Raw genomic sequence first — 21,394 nt, forward strand, 5'->3', positions numbered from 1 at the left:
CTAGGCCATGCCACACTACTATCTTTAGCAGGTAGCTCAAGCAGAGCTAGTATCTGTCTGTCCGTCTGTCCAGCATGGGAGGCATGTTTCTAGCTACATTGTGAACATACCCTCTTACAGGGCAGTCTGATTCTTTGCCATGCCTGCCCTCCTGTCAAGGGGTCACTTCGTAATGAGAATAAAACTTTAGCTGACACAGCTGCCCTGTAACCTGCACAGCAAGAGAGGACAGAACCAGGACCAAAAGTTTCCAGTTTGCAAAGTGTGAATGACAAAAACAAAACCTCTGAGGAAGTTTCCCTGTGGTTACACCACAACTTGGTGGCAGTAGCCAGGGGGAGGAATGGGGGATCGTAGCACAGGAATCTAACGTACAATGGTATTGATTCAATAAACCACTGTATTTGATCATTTTAATGGAGTGTTGTCATTGCTCATTTGTTGAAGGAGGGGGCGGTGGGGATCAGGCCAAACAGGTCCCTGAGGTTACCTGCTGCTGCTGGGTCTGTCATTACTGAACCCGTTGCACTGAAGCCTGGGGAGGAAAGTCCAGTTACTAATGAATTAAAGACTACAGCCTGACTCAGCATTTGCTGGGACACAGATTAACAGAGCTTCCCACTTGGGCCTGGGCCAGACTGGGACCAATGAGGGGGAATAGCTTGGCTGGGTTTGGTGACCTACCACCCAGTACAAGCCCACCCTGGGGATGCGGTGGTGGGGTGAGCCCAGGCCCCTGCAGCTACGGTGTTAGTTGTAGCAGAAATGAAAGCTCAGTTCTTGGCCCACTATACCTTTGCAGGGAAGCCAGGGGGCACTGTAGGGGCTAGCTGGGGTCTGTCTCCAGGGCTGCAACCCCCACCCCAGTGCAGACATGCGGGGGCGGGAAGCTAGCTGGGGTCTGTCTCCAGGGCTGTAATCCCCCCCCCACACACACACACACCGCAGACATGGAGCGGGAGTATCCACACTGGACCCCACCGCCTATTGTCCCTGCGCTGGGAGGCCGCTCTGGTCAGGGCCCGCGGGGGTCACCGGAAACGCGGAGCCGTGGGCAGCCCGGAACCAAAGGCACCAGCGCTCGTCCCTACCCGGAATGTCTCGCTGGGAGCCCGGCGGCGCCTTTCCTGTCCCGCCCCCTGGCGTCAGGCGCTTCCGCCCAGGACGAGGGGCAAGGCGCATGTGCATGCAGACTTCGCGGGAGTGAACTCTGCGCATGCGCATCAAGGCGCGGCACAGCCGTGGGGAATGGCTCATCGGCTCGCGTCGGGGACTCTGGTGCCGCCTCTCGCTGCCTTATGGCGAGGGGGCTGCCGGACGCACACATCGGTGGGGCGCAGGGACCTGCCGCCGATCCGGCAGGTGAGAGGTGACTGTTTCTTTTCCGGCATTGTCGTAAAATGTTCGGCTCCGTATGGCACTACAACGGGGCGAACTGTCGCCCTGATGATGTCATCGGCGTGCGCTCGGCGCGGTCATGACGTCCCAAAGGCTGGAGAGAAGAGCTAGTCAGGGGGCGTGGTCTGGTTGTTAGAACGAGGCGGGCCCAGCCGCGAGCGGAGTGAAAGCCCCGCCCCTTGCGCCCTGCCTGAGGGGGCAGGACCAGCCCGTTTCCCGCGCACCCTCCCAGCTCCCCAGCTGCCTACGGAGCCGCCCAGGGTCGGCGCCGGCTCCAGGGCACCAGGCCCGTCCTGGGCGCTGCCAGCGCCGGCAGCTGGGGCGGAATCAGCTAGAGCAGCCCCGGAGCTGCTCTGGGTTGCGCGTGCGCGGAGGTAGTGGGAGCACATTCCGCGGGGGGCAGTACAGTCCTGTGTCAGTGGCGTACAGGAGGCTGCTCTTTACTGTTCTAGTGGCTCGAGGCGATCCGCACCCCGCAGCAGGACTACCCAGGGAGCATAGCATCCGCTTGGCAATGGCTCTGCTCAAAACCACCCAAAGGTACGTGTCTCCAGCAAGGCTACTCGTAGGGCCTTGTGCTTCCGCTAGCTTTCTTAGCGTAGCTGTGCTTGGCAGAGGGCTATAGACATTAAACAAGAAGAGAGCGAATGCGAGCCCTGAGTGAAAGGGGCTTGGAAGTGGATTGCAGAGCAGCACTGCGCACAGAGGGTGGGCTGCTGCTGCAGGGCTAAGGATCATTAAAGACCTAAAACAATGGGGACCAGAGATCTGGCTGAACTCCTTGGGGCAGGGATCAATTTTTTTTTTCTGTGTTTGTAATTCATCTGGCACCATGGAGTCCTGGGCCGTGACTGGGGCTCCCAGGTGCAACCATAATACACCTAATAACGTACATCACTTGGCAGGTCCTGGGCCCATTAATAATAATAGCCCCTAGTGATGTTGAAGGGATGTCATCAGCTTAAAAATCACACTACTGTTTAAGGGTGGGTTTTTAAATGCGTGTTTCGGGTAACAGCTGAGGTTCGTGTGGCTATAAATCCAGACAAATCGCCGTGGAGACTCGGTCAGGGGCAGGGCCCAAACCTCACTGTAACTCACTTTCTGCAACTGCCTAGATTCAAGCTGCTTGTGACCCTTTGATAAGTGCTGTGTTGCAGGGCTCTTGCCCGCTGCCCTGATTTATATCCCCACAGAATCATCTCAGGCAGATTCAGCCCACCTCAGGAAGTCCGAGTTAAAACCTGAATGTTGGGGCACTTTTTCTCCAGAACTCCCCTGTGCAGTGGGATAGTCGAAAGTAACTGACATGAGCTGAGCGAGTCCTTCTCCTGGCTTAGTCTGCATTCCAGTCTTTGAGCCAGAGAATGGGGGGATCCCCCACTAGAGATTAGGATATGTTTGTCTGTAGACTTTCAAAGAGTGCAATGCAAGGCATTCCTCTGCACAGGGACCTTCCCTCTACAGAGGCAGCAACATACTCGCTAGCAGGTGTTTCTTCCTTCCCTTGGATCGATCTGTCCAAGTTAGATCCTGGAAGCAGAGATTTTCTTTCTTGGACAGTGCTGTTTGGTAAATAAATGTAAAGCTATGTGCTCTAATAATATTTGGTATTGACTATTGTAACCTTCTTCTCTCCAGTCTTGCAGATACTAATCTGCCCCCTGCGGTCCGTTCAAAAGGCTGTCATCAAAATCGTTTCCCCTGACCTTTTGGTTTTGGTTTAGCATCTTCCTGGTTTGCCCAGAATCTTTCCCCTATAAACAGAGGGAGCTCTTTGACTGCACAGTGTCAGTCCAGTGTCACTGTACCTTTAAATAACCAAAATACAACCACTTTCTCTCTAAGGCTTTGAGAAGTATTTTAAGAAGAATGGAAGAAGTCCCGGCCCAGCAGAGGATGCTCACCAGACTAAAGGTAAACAGTCCCGAATCCTCCAGGGCTAGTCCTTAGGTTTTATAAAGATGCTCAGGAGTGGGAGAGTGTTAGTGAGGGGCTGGATAGCGATTGCTACAGTGTGGATGTGTGTGCCTAAAATACCCCCATGACCATGAGTCAGTATGTTTCCCCACCACCACTACTCTGAGAATTCAGTCCTTGTTGTGACTCCCAACTCTCTCTGCTCTTCTAGTCCTGCCCACCTCAGTTCAGATCTGTAAAATCCCTGTTGCTCTGTAGGGTTTCTGAGTACAATTGGCTTTATCTCGCTTGCCCTATCGACCTCTTTTTAAATATTTTTTAATTAGACCTTCCAAACAGGACTGGCTTATTTAATAAATGGGCTGGCTGTTCGGTGTGTGAACGGGATGGGGAAATTGGGCTCTCTTCAAAGCCAATTGTCTGTCTTAATGCACCTTTCTTTTCCCTAGGCCTCCCTGATCCAAAAGATCTTGGTCATGGAGATGGCAGAGGAGGTGGCGGCAAGAGAGGAGGGAAGAAGGAGGATTCTGGGTGGTGGAGGCGCGTGTGGAAGGTCTGTAGCTCTGTTACAGGGGCAGTGATAGTTAAGGTTCCAGGAGGGTTATGTCCCTTTGTTCATTCTGAAAATCAGTCTCAGTCCTCACAGGTTCATCACCTTATCTCTTGCAGGGCAGACTGAATTGTCTGGAAAGTTGCACATAAATCTCTTTATTAGTTTAGTAGTTCAAATGGCTCCTTGTTTGCAGTGTAAATCTGCTGTCTGGCTCTTCCTTCAGATCACTCCAGCTTAATGTTCACCACAGTCATTCACCGTAACCTTCAGTTTGGATCCTGTGTCAGAAATGTTTCTGTTTGTGCCCCAGCAGCAGCCATGGGAATACGAAATCGATCGCAAGCCCTGGATAGAATATTCCACAGCAAAGCACATACAGGGCTGCTGTGGCGCGCCGGCTTTCTGAGACTTGCAAGGCTCCGGCAGGACTCGAGCCTGGCACCACAGCAGTCTTCATGTGCCCACCCGCACAAGTTGCCTGGGGCACCAAGCCGCTAGCCATGCAGAGAGAATGTGTCCCCCACCCCCCGTGTAGTGCAGAGTGTGTGCTTGCTCCAGCCGGGTCAGCACCAAGGGGATCTGAAGGAGCTGTGAGCCAGCTCCCCCACCACGCGCACACACCCACCCACCCAAGGACAGTACCTACAGCTTAGGGTGGTCTCCCTGCAAGTGCAGAGGGGCAGCCCTGGGGAGAAGGCTGGAGTGTTCCATTGCCCGGCTAACTCAGTGGGTCTTGCTGGCAGCAAAAGGCAGTTCCAGCCAAGGCACAAGTTAGAGCAGCCTCTGAGGGTTAGGGGGGTATGTGGGTCCCCTCGTCTGCCCTGCACTGGCCTCCGCACCAGCTCAGGGAAGAACTGGGCCAGCAGCGCTCAGCACGAAAAGGCTTTCCTGCCCATCAGACTCCCTGCTCCTTGGGTGGGTTTGGTTTTTAAAAACTAGACAATTCCTAGGCGCAAAGTTAATTAACTCAGGGTTAAGGAAGCTGAAATAGCCATATAACCCTTAGGTACCATGCCTACCTATAGCATTGCCGCTGAAAAGCACTGAAGAGACAGGAAATGTGACCTTGGCTAAGGACAATATCCATGTGAAAACTCTACAAATGCCAGGGAGACCCTTAGTGCTGGCCCACAGCCCAGACTCTCAAGTGTAGAGCATCTGGATTGAAAGAGTCTGTTAGCCTGTCCTGTAGGGCAGGGCAAAGGTGGTGGTTGGAATGCGTAGGGTGAACTTCCCCTCAGGATAGTGGTGAATTGATAGAATGTTTCTATGAGGATCTGAACTGGGCATTTCCTGTCGGTAATACGGGGTGTTCTAATGACAGTGCTGCAGTTAGATAAGTGACATAAGTCACTAATTGCATCAGCTTCCTTATTTCCGAGTCATTGGGGTTTCTTGTGAGGATTACAAACCCTCTTGCTTTTTGCCTAAAGTAACTAAAAACGCTGCCGAATTTCTCTGTTGGAAGGAGCCCTGCTTGCCAGGGTGTAGGGATTAACATCAGCTCTGTGAGAGGGTGGGGCGAGGCGCTATGTGACACACAGGTGGCTGCGGGCTGAATGCGGCCCAGAGCCAGCGGTGTGGCTAGTGAAGACTGGGTGTTCCTTCAAGGCATGCTGGGGCCTGTACTCTGCAGGCCACACCTCCATGTTCCAGGTGCGAATGGTTGGCGTTGCCTCTGGTTTGGTTGGGCAGCATGTCGAATCAGTGCCCCTTCTCAGGCAGAGGCCGGGGACGCAGGCCCAGCTGCACAAGTGCAGGCATTGACTCCAGTCTGACGCCCGGGGCTCCCGCTCTATGTGTGAGCTCTGCGCTTGGAGATCAGGGTGGGGCTGCGGCACACGTGCACTGGTTGTTTCTTCGCGATTGGAGCAGTCCTGCACCCCTTGCAAACCTGCTGTGCCAGCAGTCTGCACTGAATCCTTCAGCAGCACAGTAGGGCTGGCCGTCAGGGCAGGGGGCAGCAAGGAACTGACAGTTGCTCCCAGGCTAATTCTGAATGTTGGATGTTTATTTCCCGGTTGGAATCAGGCTGCTGACGAGTAGCATTCTTTTCCTTTCCTCCCACCCCAGGGAGAGTTCCCCTGGGATGACAAGAACTTCGGCTACCTGGCTGTCATGGGGGCAGGCGCTGCCGTGGGATTCCTCTATTTTTTTTGGCAAGATCCTGGCAGAGAAATCAACTGGAAGCATTTTGTCCATTACTACTTGGCTAGAGGATTGGTGAGGAAATGTCGTCAGTGTCTGTGTGAGAGAGAATGGCTCTCTCCTGGCTCATTGTGCATGTTTTTCCCATTTGTCCACTTGTGACTAGCATGGCGCTTGGGTTACCAAGTCGCCTCTGAATCCTGCTGGCTCTGGGCTGGAGCAGACCACCCCCAGGGGGCCTCTGGAAAGCAGTGACTACTCGGGCACCGTTCTGAGGCTGGAGTCAAGGGGCAGCTTCTGTTTTGATCAGGGAGAGCCCCGTTATCAGAGCATGGGCACCCCTTCACCGCCATTCCTCACTCCCTGCCAACTGTTCCCAGAGGACTGGGTGCTACACATCAAATGATGCTGTGCGAGGGCTCCCACGCTAGCCCTGGGCTGCCCTTTACCTCTAGCTTCACAGCAAAAGCATGTAACTTGCAAGGCCTTGTGTGCCCTGTGCCAGCTGCCTCGAAATCCTGGGCAAGGTCCTTGGGTTCTGCAGCCTCTGGTGGAAGTTCTGCCGAAGCTTCATATACCCGGAGGGGAGGGAGGTAGGTATTGAGTTAATAATGAAGGCCCTGCCAGAGCCTCTGTTTTATTCTGACTTGGTTTATTTTATGTTGTCTCCAAAATGTCAGTTTTCAGTGTGGCTCAAGTTGCCATCCTTAGGTTTCAGAGTTAACTCCCCATTAATGGGGTGGTTTGTACTTCCAAGTCGTTGTTTTAGGCTTTCTGCAGACACAGGCAGGCATCTCTGTGTCCATTTATGCTTGGTTCATGTTGTTTCACCACAACTATGAGGTCTAGAAGGGTGTCGGTGTCTCCGTGTGCCTGTCTAAGGAAGCAGAGATTCTGGAGCTCACTTCTCCCATCTGCTCTTATCAGGGGAGCCCCAGAGCACTTCTGGCTGTCAGTGCTCCGGGCTGGCCACAGAGCACATCGGGATAGTGGGGGCTTCTGGGTTGTTGTAGGCACCCTGTGGAGCCGACCTTAACGTTCGCGTATTACGTGACCAGACGTCCCCTGACTGTTCCCTGGAGACTGGCTCTGTGCCCTGCTGTCTAGGGCCCCTGTAATTATGGGACGCTCTCTGCGGGGCTCTCTCAGCAAGGCGGCCCAGGGAGACTTCCCCAGACCTGTGTCCTGGTGCTGCTCTGCTCTTTGGCTGGGACCCCCGAGCCACGCCTGTGTAACTGCCCTTGCTGCCCGCTCCACGGGCCATTTGGCTGGTCCCTGCTGAGGCGCTCTTGGGATTGCTGCTGAATGGACACAGCTCAGTGTTCCTCCTGGCTGGTGGGATGAGGACAGCCTGAGCCTATTACAGGGACTCCGCCACCCGTGTAGCGTAGACAGGCTTTCACTGTACCCCACCCGTCTAGTGGGGTTGGTTTAAAAGGACTGTAGCCTCTGGCTCCCAGCTACCGCAGGGTGTCTGGTAAATATTCCCAGTAGAGCGGCTGGGGCCGGGCTCTGTGATCGGGGGCTGGCTGGCTGGGCCGGAGCCGGGCTCTGTGATCGGGGGCTGGCTGGCCGGGCCGGGGCTGGCCGGGCCGGGCCGGGGCCGGGCTCTGTGATCGGGGGCTGGCCAGGCCGGGGCCGGGCTCTTGCAGAGAGAGATGGGGGCTGCCTCCCAAAGTGGCTTTTTTTTTTTACTACGTCCGGAGAGGCCCGCGCTGAACAGCCTCTGTCCTCTACTGAACGCCTCCCTTTAGCACCAGCCTCCCTGAGAATGCAGATTGCTCATCTTCTAGGGCGGGGCTGTACCCATCGCCCATCTGTCTGTCTGTCTTAGGTGGACCGTCTGGAAGTGGTGAACAAACAGTTTGTGCGCGTGGTCCTCGTGCCGGGTGTGAGCTCGGAGGTAATGGGATTGTGGGGGAGGAGGGGTCTCGGCACACCAACAGAACTGGGGGAGGAAAGGGAAGCCCCCAGGCGAGCATGCCCCATACAGAGCCCCACGGCACAAGCCGGGCTCTGGGGCCACAGTGGAGGCAGCACACGCTCTGCAAATTACCGTTGTGCCCGTGGGGGTTGAGAGGTCTCTGATGCAGCTGCCCTGTGACATAGCTCAGTGTGCGCGCTGGGGCAGCGCGTGTGTGTGGCAGGCAGGGGGGCAGCGCTTGTTGGGCCCAGCCGGGGATCCTGCCTATGGGTGGGGGGGCGGAGGCCGATGCAGCGACTGACTGGCTCTGGGTCTGTCCCTGGTCCCAGCAGAGGTCTGTCTGGTTTAACATCGGCAGCGTCGACACGTTTGAACGGAACCTGGAGACTGCCCAGCTGGAGCTGGGAATGGAAGGCGCCCAGCAGGTGGCAGTGATCTACGCCAGGGAGAGTGACGGGTGAGTGCCAGCGGGGGAGTGGCTGGAGCCAGTGCCAGTGCCTGTGCCCGTGCTGGCTGGGTGTGCTCTGCTGCACCGTTGCTGCTGGGTGACGGTGGCTTGTGCTTCCCTCCACTCCCAGCACATTCCTCATGAGCATAGTGCCCACTCTGCTGCTGGTTGGCTTCCTTCTGTTCACTCTGAGACGCAGGCCAATGGGAGCTGGGCGCGGAGGACGAGGGGGCGGGCTCTTCAGCGTCGGCGAGACAACGGCCAAGATCCTGAAAGACAACATTGACGTGCAGTTCCGAGACGTGGCCGGCTGCGAGGAAGCCAAGCTGGAGATCATGGAGTTCGTGAACTTCCTGAAAAACCCCAAACAATACCAAGACCTGGGCGCCAAGATCCCAAAGGTGCCGTCTCAGAGGGAGGGGTGGCTGGGTCCCCTCTGAGCAGCTGGAGCGCTGTCCTGGGGGCTCCGAGCAGTCCAGGTCCTTGAGCTGAGCTTTGTGACGAACGGAGAAAGGAGCGAGGAAAGGTGGGACCGGCAGAGGGCAGCTCGCCCAGCCCCGGGCTGTCCCCCATGCCTGAGCGATGCTAAACAAGTAACTCAGCCTACCAGACGGGTTCCCTTGCTGCAGCCGGCGGGGCATGGTGCGGAGAGGGGTGCTGTTGGCACGGCCCCGCAGGGGGTGCCAAGCTTTCACAGCTGTGCAGCGGGGATGCTCATGTTACAAGCTGCCTGGATTCCCGGCTGCCTGCAGTGCCGGAGCAGCGCTACGCCGTGCCTCTGACCAATTGCGGATTTAGTCACTTCTCTTTTCCCCTGGGATGTATCTTAGTTACCATGGGGATGATGGTGTGGGCAGGGCTTAGTGGCACCTATAAGTGCCAGTAAATGTGATACTTCGAGGCGTAGGAGGCACCAGGGTGTGCGCCGTGCAAGGCGTGGGGTGTGTCCCCCCCCCCCTACACAGGGGAAGGGGAGATGTAGCGGGTGCCTGTGCACACACGTACACACAGACTGCCCCGGTGTTCCCCTTGGGCCCTGTGGCTCGGCACTGTCTGGTGATACTGGTTGCTCTGGACTCTCCCGACACGCTGCCAGGCTCAGTCCCTATCTTGCGGGCCAGGCCTGCTATGAAAGTGATTCTAACGGAGGCTGCTGGGAGGGAACCAGTCCCAGACACAGCCCAAGCCACCGGGTGACAGGGCGCTTGGAGCAGCCTTGCTGGCAGCAGGTTTCTGACTGTCAGCCCTGCCAGTGGCCCCACTCTAGCACTGGTCTCCATTGTCTCTGCTGCAGGGCGCTGTGCTCACGGGCCCGCCGGGCACTGGGAAAACCCTCCTGGCCAAAGCGACGGCGGGAGAAGCCAACGTTCCCTTCATCACGGTGAACGGCTCGGAGTTCCTGGAGATGTTTGTGGGTGTGGGGCCTGCTCGAGTAAGTCTGCGGCAGCGAGGCTCACGAGGGCTCCCCAGAACATTGTGCCTCTGCGGGAGGCATGTGGCCCTTCTGGGGGGTCATCTCTGGTGCTGGAGCTAGATGGACTTCCCATATCTGCTGGCGGTGGCTCCTAGCTGCCTCGAGAGCCTGGGGAGCAGTGGGTCTCCCGGGCTGTGGGCGGGACAGGAGGAGAGCTGGCCTCCAGATTCTCTTCCAGTACTGGCTCTTCAGCCTCCTCCTGGCTGCATTAGCCACAGCCTTGTGTGAGCCCCCTCAGCACGGTGGGGCTTCAGGACAGCACATGCACTGCACAGGCTGCTGGGCCGGGGCAGGTCTCTTTGCAGGCCCTGCCTGGAGCCCCTGGGAGGGGTTGGCCTGGTGCTGTTGTCTTCCTCCCATCTCAGGCCTGGTGGGAGTGTCCCAGACCAGTCGGAGCTGTGCCTGGGGAGCCTCGGGACACTCCTTCTCTGGGGACAACGGCGCTGAGGGTGGCTGGCTCCGCAGAGCGCCCGCTAAGTCCCGTCCCTGCGGAAGGGCAGTGGCCAGTGGGGGCCTGTCCGGAGCCTTGGAACCCCGGCGGACCCATTGCGTGTGGCTGTTTCAGGTTCGGGACATGTTTGCCTTGGCCCGCAAACACGCCCCCTGCATCCTGTTCATCGATGAGATCGACGCCGTCGGCCGGAAGCGGGGCCGGGGGAACTTCGGGGGGCAGAGTGAGCAGGAGAACACCCTGAACCAGCTGCTGGTCGAAATGGACGGTGAGTGAGCAGAGAATCGGACAGTCTCAGGGTTGAAAGAGGCCTCGGGGGGTATCTAGTCTGAGCTCCTGCTCCAAGCAGGGCCAACCCCAACTAAAGCAGCCTGCGGCGGGGCATCGGGGTGCTCCTTAGAAACTCACTGGTAATACCCAGCCCAGGGTGCCGGGTGCTCCCAGACACGCCAGGGCGAGGGGTGCTGCACTGTGCTCAAAGCTAGTGAAAGCAGAAGGTCTGGCTTGAGCAGTGGAATCTGTCTGGCCTACTGGGCCCACCCAGCGATACAGCTGTGAGCCCTTCAGAGCCTGCTGGGAAGTCCAGGCCCTCCCAGTCTCCTGTGCATTTTGCTTCCCCCCCACCCGCCAATACCCGTGTGACCTCCTCCCACTCTGTTTAGGGTTCAACTCCAGCACCAACGTGGTGGTGCTCGCAGGAACAAATCGCCCAGACATTCTGGACCCTGCGCTGATGAGACCAGGGCGCTTTGACCGTCAGATTTACATCGGTAATGCCTGCCACGCCTAACCCCAGCAGATTCGGGCTCTGCCCTCCTCCCTTGCTCCCCAGCCTAGACTTGATCGTTAGCAGTAGAGAAAAGAACGTCCTGCCCTACAGCTGCTAACGCTGCCTTCAGAAAGCCAGGGGATCGGGAGTGTGGGGTGGGGAGATCTGGTGCCTCGCCTGGCATGGGGAGCCTGCTGCCCCGGGGAGCAGATGGAATTTCCCCCAGCTTGGCTGGAAGTTGCAGACTCATCTGGCTTTGTGTAAACATGGAGTTCCATGATAGTTGCAAGGAGTGTGGGGAGCCCAGTGGGGGTTAATGTGAACCGGGCAGGGCTGGAAGCAAGACCAACCCTGGCCTGATAGATCTGCAGGCCCCTGTGGTGGGGTGCGAGAGATCCCATTGCCAAGGTGGTCGCTAGCAACACTGGAGCCACCTCGGCTCATGTGCTGCCCGGGCCTCTGGGTGCTCTAGCCGTCCTCTGGGCAGCTGCTGTTGTAAACAGGCCTTTGCCACTAGGCAGCCCAGCCTGGCAAGTGTCACTGGGGGTGTTCTGTGCACCTTCAAGCCCCCCAGCCGTTTCCAAACGATCCTGGCTGTGTGCTGTCGCTGTGGGGCTGTTACGCAGCTGCTGCTTTCCACGTCGGTGCGGTCTCTGTACGTTGTGCGATGGGACGTGCTCTGGATACAGGCATCGCTGTCATTGCAGGAAAACGGGGACACTTCCAGGCGGTTGATTGTAAATAAAGATGGCTGGGAGCGTTCTCTCCAGTAACAACCTGGGGCAGACAAGGCCCCTGAACTCGTGAGTCCGGTGTGGTGAGGATACTGGTGTGGATACTCCATGTCCCGGTGGAGAGCTTGTTTGCAGGAGGAGCCCTGCATTATTCATTTCTGAAGCAGCCTCTCTGACTCTGTTCCGCCCAGGTCCGCCTGATATCAAAGGCAGAGCATCCATCTTTAAGGTCCACCTCCGGCCCCTGAAACTGGAGGAAAGCATCAGCAGAGATGCCCTGGCCAGGAGATTGGCTGCGTGGACTCCAGGATTCACTGGTGTGTGGCAGGGAAATACCAAATGGGAGGAGGTGGGGGGGAGAGAGCTGTAGCCATTGGCTGAGCTGCTGTGAAACTGATTCGGGGGGGGGGGGGGGACCGATGCCGAGGGGCTCTGGAAGTACCTAGACAGCAGCTGTGAGCCCGCTGCCGTTATGGAAATGCTAACCAGCTGCACAATAAATATTCACTGCAGACTCCCATCCTCTGCAGGGTTCACTAGAGTCGCTGCTTTCTTCTCCACCTCTGCTGCAGAGCGCTGAGTTAGCATGTCAGCGTGGCGGAAGGCAGCCAGGCAGCAGAGGGGTCCCAGTGCTGCCCCACGTTCTCTCGGTCTCTGTCCCGTTTCAGCTGTGAATGGGACGGACCGTCCCCCACTCACTGGTCCTTCCCCAGCGGGGTGTGACCTGTGCACACAGACGGGAACGAGAATGCTGCGGTGCTGCTATTCCTGAGCTGTGTTCATATGCACCACTCTGTACAGAGCGCCTCCCTCTGGACGCTCGAGGGAGGGAAAATGTCAGCAGCTCTTAGGCTGCAGGGCATGGGAAGATCACTGGCTGGGGTCAGGAAGGATGCCCCTTCCCCAGGAATAGCACTGTGCAGTCAGGTGTGCTTTGGGGGGGTTCCACCTTCCTTGGTGCCCCGGGATTGGAGCCGGGATACCTAAGCAGAGGGGCCTTGGTCTGCCTGGCCGGTCCTGCTGCTGGAATTGTGCTGTGACGGGGCGTTAGCCACGGGGAGAGCGGTGGGAGCCTGTTAGCCTGTGTGTGAATAGCAGGGGCGTGCAGCTCCGCAGGCGCCAGCGAGGCGGGTGACTGAGGAGGCCAGTGCCCTCTCTCTGAGGGGACTTGGGTACAGCAGGGGATTCAGCCCCACGTTCCAAGTGCCTCCTTTGCCCGGGAGCCCAAGCACTGCACCGGCGCCGGGTTCACTGCTCGACACCCACAGCCCGCGCAGCCTGGGGGACGCTGGGCAGCTCCTTTGGGGCCCTGTGCCGCAGAGGTAGCGCTCGCCCTGCTGGCCGTTTCTCGCTGTGACTGTCCTGAGCCGTGGCTGGGGGGTGCTCGAGCTGCCTCGGCTGGTCCGGGTTCCTGACGTGGGCATAGTGACTAGGCTGATGGTGTGGCCCTCCTGTCCATAGGTGCTGACATCTCCAACGTCTGCAACGAGGCTGCCTTGATTGCCGCTCGCCACTTGAAGCCCTCTGTCGCCGAGAAGCACTTTGAGCAGGCCATCGAGCGAGTCATCGGGGGTGAGGCCAGCTCGGAGCTCTGCTGGGGGGCTCGGGTGCAGGGGGGTCTGGGAACCACGCAGGGCGTGGCTGGCTGCTACAGTTTGCTTTGGCCCTGTGCAAAGCCCAGACAGCTCGGCTGCTAGAGCCCAGCCTGGCTCAGGGCTCCTGCTGAGGCGGCCGGACGATGCGCTAGGCAGTGTGGGGTTCTCCAGGGCCCTGGGGCTCAGCCCAGTCTTGGGGAGATGCCCAGGCACTTCTCCTAGGGGCCGTTACTGTGGGGGAGCCGCCTCTGGTGCTGTCAGGAAGGCGACTGTCCCCTGTACTCATCTTAGGGGTTATGTGCCCCCCCCCCCCAGCTTAGGAGCTAAGCTGAGCCCAGTCCCGCTAGCCTGAGAACGCAATGGGTGGGTCCCTGCGGGGCGAGAGCAGCGTCTGCAGAGCTTCCCTGGGGAGTCTCAGCCGAGCGGGGGAGAATCGTGGGCTGCAGCTGATGGAGGAGGCTGAGGAGCTGGAATGAAAAGCACCAAGTTTTCCCCAGGGGATGGAAAGCAGCAGAGCCGCTGAGCCGTGTGCAGACCTCTGTGCTGCAGCCCCCCCCAGCCCGCTGAGCTAACGGTTCTGCAGCGGCTTGGAGCAGCGATTCCAGCCACCCTGATGGGCTCCGCTCCGGAGCTTGGCCCAGCCCCGCAGAAGAGGCGCTTGTGAGAACTAACGTTCCAGTCCCTGCGCTCCTCGTCTTCCCGTCCTCCCACGCAGCCGGGGATGTCCAGGGGTTCCTTGGCCCCTCCTGTGGCCCCTCCAATCAGCACAGCATCAGCTTACCTCCCCCGCAGTGCTGAGCGCATGTTCCAGAAACCCACCGCACGGAGCTGGGCAGCTCCCATGGCCAGGCACATCCCTCTGGGGGGAAACGTGAGGGGCCAGTACCTCCCCCGAGCCAAAAGAGCAGGCTGGGCCTTGGGACTCGTCTCTAGCCAGCGAGCCAAGGCCCCAGGTGCTGTCCCTGGCTCGGAAGGGAGGGGAGTGGGGTTCTCCCTGCTGGGTGTTGTGGACACTGCTGGGTTTGTTTCACTGGAGCAGGGGACTTTCTGGCTCCCACTACGGGGTTTGGTACCTCAGCTCCCCACGAGTGCCGCTGACTCTCCCGAACCTGTGTCCAGGTCTCGAGAAGAAGACCCAGGTTCTGCAGCCGAACGAGAGGACCACAGTGGCCTATCACGAAGCTGGGCATGCGGTGGTGGGATGGTTCCTGGAGCACGCTGATCCCCTGCTGAAGGTTTGTGTCTAGTCTGCTCCCCCTTCCCAGGGTCAGCCTGACGGGGCTTTCCCATTGCTCTGGGACTTCACAACACACCCTCCCCAAGCATGACGGGCGAGGGGCTGAGGTCAGGATTAGGAGCCAGCAGCTGGCGGGGGCTCTGCTGGCTGGATTATACCCTCGGGGCCAGACGGCTGTGGAGGCTGTTGAACAGTTCAGTTCAGTTCCTCAGGAGGAGAGCACCCCCGGGTGCTGGGCACCCCACAGGCAGCGTTCCGGCCCCCTCCCTTGCCCTGACCGTGGCAAGTGCGTTAATAACTGTCTGCCGGGCTGTTCTGCAAAGAGCATGCTGGCTCTCCGGCCCCCTCGTGCCCAGCTCCGGTGTCTCTGGATAAAAGCCGAGCCCCAGGGGTGCTCCCAGCGTGCTGGCCAACAGTCCCTCTCGCAGGCAGATTCTAGAATCCGGGGGCCCTGGCGGAGGGGCCAGTCTGTCACCAGGTGCCTCGTGTCTTGCAGGTGTCGATCATCCCCAGGGGCAAGGGGCTTGGCTACGCGCAGTACCTGCCCAAGGAGCAGTACCTGTACACCAAGGAGCAGCTGTTCGATCGCATGTGCATGATGCTGGGTGGCAGGGTGGCTGAGCAGCTGTTCTTTGGGCGCATCACCACAGGCGCTCAGGACGACTTGAAGAAGGTGACGCAGAGCGCCTACGCCCAGGTAATGCCCAGAGCAAGGAGCGTGTGGCTGGCACCGTGCTGCCAGGTTCTCTGCCCGGGGGATGGGAACGGCTCAGCTCGTCCCCTTGGCACTAGCCAGCTCAGTGGGGCTGTTCTCTTCCAGGTCGTCCAGTTTGGGATGAGTGACAAGCTGGGCCAGGTCTCCTTCGACTTCCTGCAGCAGGGTGAGCTGCTCACAGAGAAACCATACAGCGAGGCGACGGCCCAGCTGATAGACGAGGAGGTCCGAAGCCTCATCAACTCTGCATACGAAAGAACCCAGGAGCTACTGACGCGGTGTCACAACCAGGTGGAGAAGGTACGTGAACGGGCCCTGGTCCATGCCCCAGCGGGAGCCAACACGGGGGCCTCTGGTGGCCCTGTCGCCCTGTCAGCAGCTGGATGGTTAGCTCCTGATAACGCCCGCCTGGGAGGGGAGAGGGAGAGACGGGTCTGTCCGTCACCCTGACGCTCAGCATGCTGGAGCATTTGCCTGGAGGGAACTGTGCGGCGTGCGGCAGGGAACATGGGCAGAGACTGGAGGGCTGAGGAATCAGGCTGCGATGAGTTTATTTTCCCCACAGGTAGGAAAGCGTCTCTTGGAGAAAGAAGTGCTGGAGAAAGCGGACATGGTTGAATTGCTGGGCCCCAGGCCCTTTGCAGAGAAATCCACCTATGAGGCGTTTGTAGAGGGCACCGGGAGCTTGGATGAAGACACCTCCCTCCCGGAGGGCCTGAAGGACTGGAACTGTGAGCGAGATGAGGAGAGAGTACAGGAGAGCACCTCCTAGCAGTGAGAGCCAGCTGGGGAGGACGGTGCCCGAACTGCTGCCAGCCCCTGCTGCTGGGTGGGCACCGGCTTCCAGGGACCCTTTCTGTGGGCGTCTCCCAGTGGTAATGCTGACACCGGACAGAGACGCCCAGGAGGCCGGAGCAGGAGCGAGGCTAGGTCTGTAAATAGGAAGAGCAGGCCAGGCCCCGCTCTGCCGTGGGAGGGCTGGTGCACTGGCTTTCCCTCTGAAAGCTGCAGGTCCCGCCCGCTCCTCTCCCCGGGGCCAGCCTGGGCCTGGCTGGCTGACACAAGGGCTCTGGCCACTCCCGGTCACAAGTGCCCGTTCCCACTGGCGAGCACAGCAGCTGCTTTCCTGGTGCTCATGGCCCAGTCTCCGTGGGCCTGTTCAGTCTGTGCAGGGGTGTGCTCCTGCCAGCATCCACCTCTCGCCAGCAGCTGTCCCAAAGCCAGGAGGGTGCTGGAGGGGCTCCCCAGCCATGGGGCAGAGGCTGGGAGCCCAGGCAAGCAGCAGGGTGAGCTGCCCAGGAGCCAGCTCTCCTCTGTCCAGGATGCGGTTACTCTAGTGCTACCACAGCATCCACCCCGGCTGTAACGCCCAGCCTGGCACGAGGCGGGCCAAGGATCCCGGGCCATGTGAAAAGAGCCAGTGCCAAAGCTTTTCCCGTCCTCTCCAGGCGGAGGGGCGGGTGCGCAGCCGGGGGAAGATCCTGTCCTCAGTGCCTCCCATCCAGCCTTTGCAGCTTTGCTCCAGGGAAGTCCTGCTTTGCTCTCGGATCCCTGTGCACGGGCAGCGTCTAGGAGACGAGCCTGAACAAGTCCAAAGAGCCCTTCAGAGCAGTGGCCACACGCGCCTGGTAGGAAGCGCCAGCCTGTGGGCAGTCCCTGCAGTGCTATGCTGGGAAAGGCCCCGCTTCACCCGAGGCAACGGGCTTCGCGGCAGAAATGGGCTAACAAAATGGTGCTAATGAAGTGCCGCTGCTGTGGGCTCTGCCCCTGGCCTGCCCGCCCTGTCGGACGTTGGCAGGAGTAACTCTGGCCCCGTAGGACTCGGGGAGTCGCGGGGCAGTGTGGGGCGCTGGGAGCCGGAAACTCCTCCAGCTCTGAGCCGTTCTGGGGGGTTGTGACTGGCCATGCGAGTTCCTGGGGGCCTGGCAGGGGGTCTCTTGGCCTGGGGTGTCTTTATGGCACCTATAGCCGTGTATCGAAGCAGGGTAGCTGTTGGCCCAGACATGCCTGGGGTGCGTCCAGCTCTGTCCTGGGTTAGCTCCTCTCCGGGTGGGGCGTTCCTAGCTCAGGCCAATGGGGGGAGAGGGGGAGGGGGGCCTCGCTTCTATTCCTTCCTTGTGTCGAGCCTGTACCCTGCCCTTTCCTCATGCCCAGGGCGAGGGGTTCACCGGCCGTGCACCCTCGTTCCATGCAGGGGACGAGCCATGGCCTGGCTGTGGCCCTGCTCTGGCATGGCGGAGCTTTGCGTTTGGGCCCCGTGCAGCGTCCCTGCAAAGGGCGTTTCTCTGCCACGGGCGGGCTCCCGAGGGAGCAGCATTCATGCTGCAGGGGCTGTGAGGGGAGGGGCATCTGCAGCAAACCCAGACCACACCCCCGTGCAGTGTGCCCCCGGCAGGCTGGGCTTCCCTAGCTCCTGGGCTGTGCACTGCTCCTGCCTCGCCAGCCCCTGGGCCAGGATCCCAACTGACAGAGAGCAGCCCCTCTGCTGCTGGTGGAGCCTGCTCCAGCCAGGCCGCTGCATGGCCGGCGTGCTGCCTTCGAAGTGCCTTCCCCTGCAGCCAGCGGCGTTTGGGCTTCGGAGTCCCTCTACTCCCCTTTCGCTAAGGCAAATGCAGACAGCACAACCCCTGCTCTGTTACACTGACATCCCCCTCTGCCTGGTCTAGTCACTTCCCCTGGCCGTGGCGGGGGCGAGCTCAGCCATTCACCCCTGGGCGCATGTTCCAGCCTTCTCAGGCTTAGGAATTGAAGGCCGAACTCTCCAGGGCCCGGTTCCCTCCTTGCCTCCAGCACCCACTGTCTAGGGGCAGAGCTGGGCACATCTATGCGGGCGGTGGAGGGGAGCATTGAGTCTCAGAGCCTGGGTCAGCTGACTCGGGCTGGTGCTATGGGGCTAAAACTAGCAGTCTAGATGTGCCAAGCTCTGAAACCCAGCGACTGGCCTAGCAGACATGTCCTCCTGGGGCTGGGCGCCTGTTGCCGGCTCAGATACAGTACGAAGCACCTCTGCAGTAGTGCCAAGCCAGCTGCTGGGCAGCCAGGAACCTGTCCTCCCTTCTCTGGAGTGTAGGCCTGTTACAGCAAGAACCAGCCCCAGTGGAGGCAGTGACTTGATCTGGACAGCTAGGAAGTGCTTTGTGTGCTCCCCATGTGGCTGCAGCTTGCCCAAGACTGGGACTTCAGTAGCCAGCCCCCGGCTGCGCTGCCTCAGAGTCTTTTTGTCACCAGTATTTGACTCGTAACACCTGGAGAGCACCAGGTGGGTCTTGCCTCCAAAGTGCAGACGCATGGTTTGGCTCAGTGGTGTTCAGCGTTTGTGTCACCCCGACAGGGGTGTGCTCTGTTGGCTAAGCAGCTACAGTCAAATCTGTTTCCGCCCCTTGTCTGCTAGCTGGCCTGTGCGGTTCTCTGACATTTGCCGCTTCCAGAGCACAAGAAGCTGGTACCTTGCAGCTCTCCTCTGACTAGCGCCTGCGGAAAAGGCCCTGGCTTACTCAGCAGAGCCGCCCACTGTTTGTTCAACGTTGGATCTGCTGCCTGGTGGTGAGAAAAGCATTTACTGCCTTTGACTCCCGCTGGACCAGGACCATATTGTCCTAGGTGCTGGGCATGAAATTCAGTCTGTTACGCCACTGGCAGCAGCAGGCCTGCGCCGATGGCACAAAGGGCATAATGTGAAGGCAGGGGGATTACATGACTGGTGTTAATGTATCTTGGAGACCCTTCATTCCTGTGGCTGATGAAGGGAAGACTCCTGCTTGATGTTCAGATCCCAGGCTGAGTTTGGGGCACTGGCAGTTAGACAATTCAGGCCTTTGCTTGTAAATGGAGCCTTCTGATCTGGACTCACCACCGATAAACATGAGCCCCTTTGTGACATCACCACCCCACTGCCTTCCTTTCCAGCAGTGCCCTTCAGGTAGGGAGCAAGGAGGGAAGGAGACGATGGAGCTGACTCTCTTAGTATTTATATATCAGAGGGGGAGCCATGTTACTCTGGATCTGTAAAAGCAGCAAAGAGTCTTGTGGCACCTTCTAGACTAACTGACGTTTTGGAGCAGCATCGACGAAGTGGGTCTTCACCCACGAACGCTCATGCTCCAAAACGTGTTAGTCTATAAGGTGCCACAAGACTCTTTGCTGCTTTTAGTATTTATAATGTGTTTCCTCTCACATGGTGGAGCTGGCATAGCAGTGTGTGCCTGGGAGGGGGAAGGCAGCACGAAGGAAAACTAGTTTTGTCGTCTCCAGCGATCCAGCCCCACTTTCCCACTGCCCTGGGCCCAGCTTGATAACTGTAGAGTTGTGATTTCTAATGCTGGGTGCCAAATAAACCAAACCCCACTGTGTGGTGAGGGATCATTCCTTGTGTCAGCACTTTCCTTTCTGCCACAGCCGGGGGTGCTCAGAAAGCACAGGGCTGATTGACTCAGACCCAAGCATGTGTGACTAGCCAAATGGCTGCAGGTGACGAGCCCAGCTGGTCTCACTGCAGCACTGGAGCTGAGGCCCTGGTGAAGGGACTGGAATACCAAGGTCTGCAGGGCAAACTCCCTCCTGCCCAACCTCTGGCCAGTGCTTTAACCCTCTGCATGAGGTGCCCAAATTAGGCATCAGATCCCATGTCTGCCCTGGTGAGAGTTCATGGTTCTTGTTGTGGGACCTGCCTATGGCCTGCAACAGCCACTGCTGATGGCTCAAAGGAGCATTAGCCCTGGGGAGGGGACTGCCCCTCCTTGCTGCGCTGTTTGCTAGGCCAGAGCGGAGGGGTGGGGGAGATGGACCTGCTCAGCTGTTAACGCTGGCAAATCCCATTCTAACGAATGATCTGTTTCTACCGCCAGCTAGTCCCCCAAGCAGGTCTAGGGGTTCAGAGCCGTGGCCTGTGATGATCGTGACTAAAGAACAGCTATGAGCTGATGGCAGCTCTGGGCTGAGCGACACAACGGTTGAGTGTTGAAAGCCAGGCCTTCCCAACGGTCACCCCTTCGCCTTGGGCAGGAGCACGGCCCAGCAGCTGTGCTCTTCTGATCACACCCTTCTGCACGCAAGCCCCCGTCTACTTCAGGTGCACATAGCTGGGTGCAGCGCTGCTGGTGCTGAGCGAGGTGGGGGACCAAGGAAACCACTGGACACGCCCCGCTGGGCAGGTGGGGATACGTTTTGTTTTTTAACAGTACATAAAGCCGCTACACAACCAATGAAAGGTACAGGACAAAGGCAGAACGACTCAACAGCTGGAGGGTGCAGTGTGTGTGTCCCAGATGCCTGGAGCTGCCTCAAGACTTAGATTAAAACCACCCAAGTCCTTATTGTGCCCTGCTGGCATCACCACCTAACTGCTCTTTTACTCTGGTGGTCGGGCGGCTCGGTGCTGGAGTTCTGGGGAGGAGTTTAACCAGCTCCTGCTCTGCCTGGGAGATTGGTTTTTTAAGGAATCCCTCCCTTGCAAACCCCCTGTGCACATCAGAGTTGGAGCCTTCCTTTTCCTGGGGGCTGCTGGCACTTCTATAACTAACAGGTAGGACGCTGGAATAGCAACAGCACTGATCTGAATGACAGCTGCAAACCTGCCCAAACTGCTACATTGGGCTCTGGAAGCAGGGAATTTATTTTGGAAGCTGCTGCCAAAGCCCCTAGTGGCTCCTGCTAGCCGAAGCCCAGCTGCACTCCAGCTGGCCTGATTTACATGACAATCAGGAGCAGCTCAACGGTCAGGCCATGAAATTCAGGGTGCAGCCCAGAAAATGGCATGTGGGAACCCCCTCTCCGTGCTGCATCTGAATTTCAGTGCAGGAGCCCAGCTGGACTTAACAGGGCAGAAACGAGAGCTGTGGGTCTTCCCACCCCAAAGATCTGGCTCAGACTGTTCCAGATTTGGTAGAGGGGAGAGAGGGCATGGTCCTACGACCAGGGGCAGCATTTGTAGGGCCCTACCAAATTCACAGCCATAAAAACGTGTCACGGACTGTGAAATCTGGTCTTGTGCTTTTACCCTCTACTGTACACGGGGGAGACCAGCGTTTCT

The 21,394-nt window shown here is 58.7% G+C and overlaps 1 protein-coding gene across 4 annotated transcripts; it reads left to right on the forward strand.

Moving 5' to 3' along the window:
- Positions 1 to 1,163: 1,163 nt before the first annotated feature.
- Positions 1,164 to 19,731, forward strand: LOC123349568 (AFG3-like protein 1). 4 transcript variants are annotated; one of them, XM_044987735.1, is made up of 17 exons: positions 1,164 to 1,362; positions 1,851 to 1,938; positions 3,247 to 3,315; positions 3,768 to 3,871; positions 5,945 to 6,094; positions 7,854 to 7,922; positions 8,273 to 8,400; positions 8,522 to 8,792; positions 9,686 to 9,823; positions 10,431 to 10,584; positions 10,979 to 11,086; positions 12,011 to 12,136; positions 13,281 to 13,391; positions 14,534 to 14,649; positions 15,148 to 15,348; positions 15,472 to 15,666; positions 15,932 to 19,731. In XM_044987735.1, the coding sequence occupies exons 1-17, from the start codon at positions 1,249 to 1,251 to the stop codon at positions 16,136 to 16,138; spliced, it is 2,349 nt and encodes a 782-aa protein (XP_044843670.1). In that variant the 5' UTR covers positions 1,164 to 1,248; the 3' UTR covers positions 16,139 to 19,731. The 4 variants fall into 4 exon arrangements, with proteins under 4 accessions (XP_044843670.1, XP_044843671.1, XP_044843672.1 ...); XM_044987736.1 differs by having other exon boundaries at positions 8,276 to 8,400; XM_044987737.1 differs by lacking the exon at positions 5,945 to 6,094.
- The last annotated feature ends 1,663 nt before the right edge of the window (positions 19,732 to 21,394 follow it).

The sequence above is a fragment of the Mauremys mutica genome, chromosome 14 (genome assembly GCF_020497125.1).
Source record: "Mauremys mutica isolate MM-2020 ecotype Southern chromosome 14, ASM2049712v1, whole genome shotgun sequence".
NCBI classification, from domain to species: Eukaryota; Metazoa; Chordata; order Testudines; family Geoemydidae; genus Mauremys; species Mauremys mutica.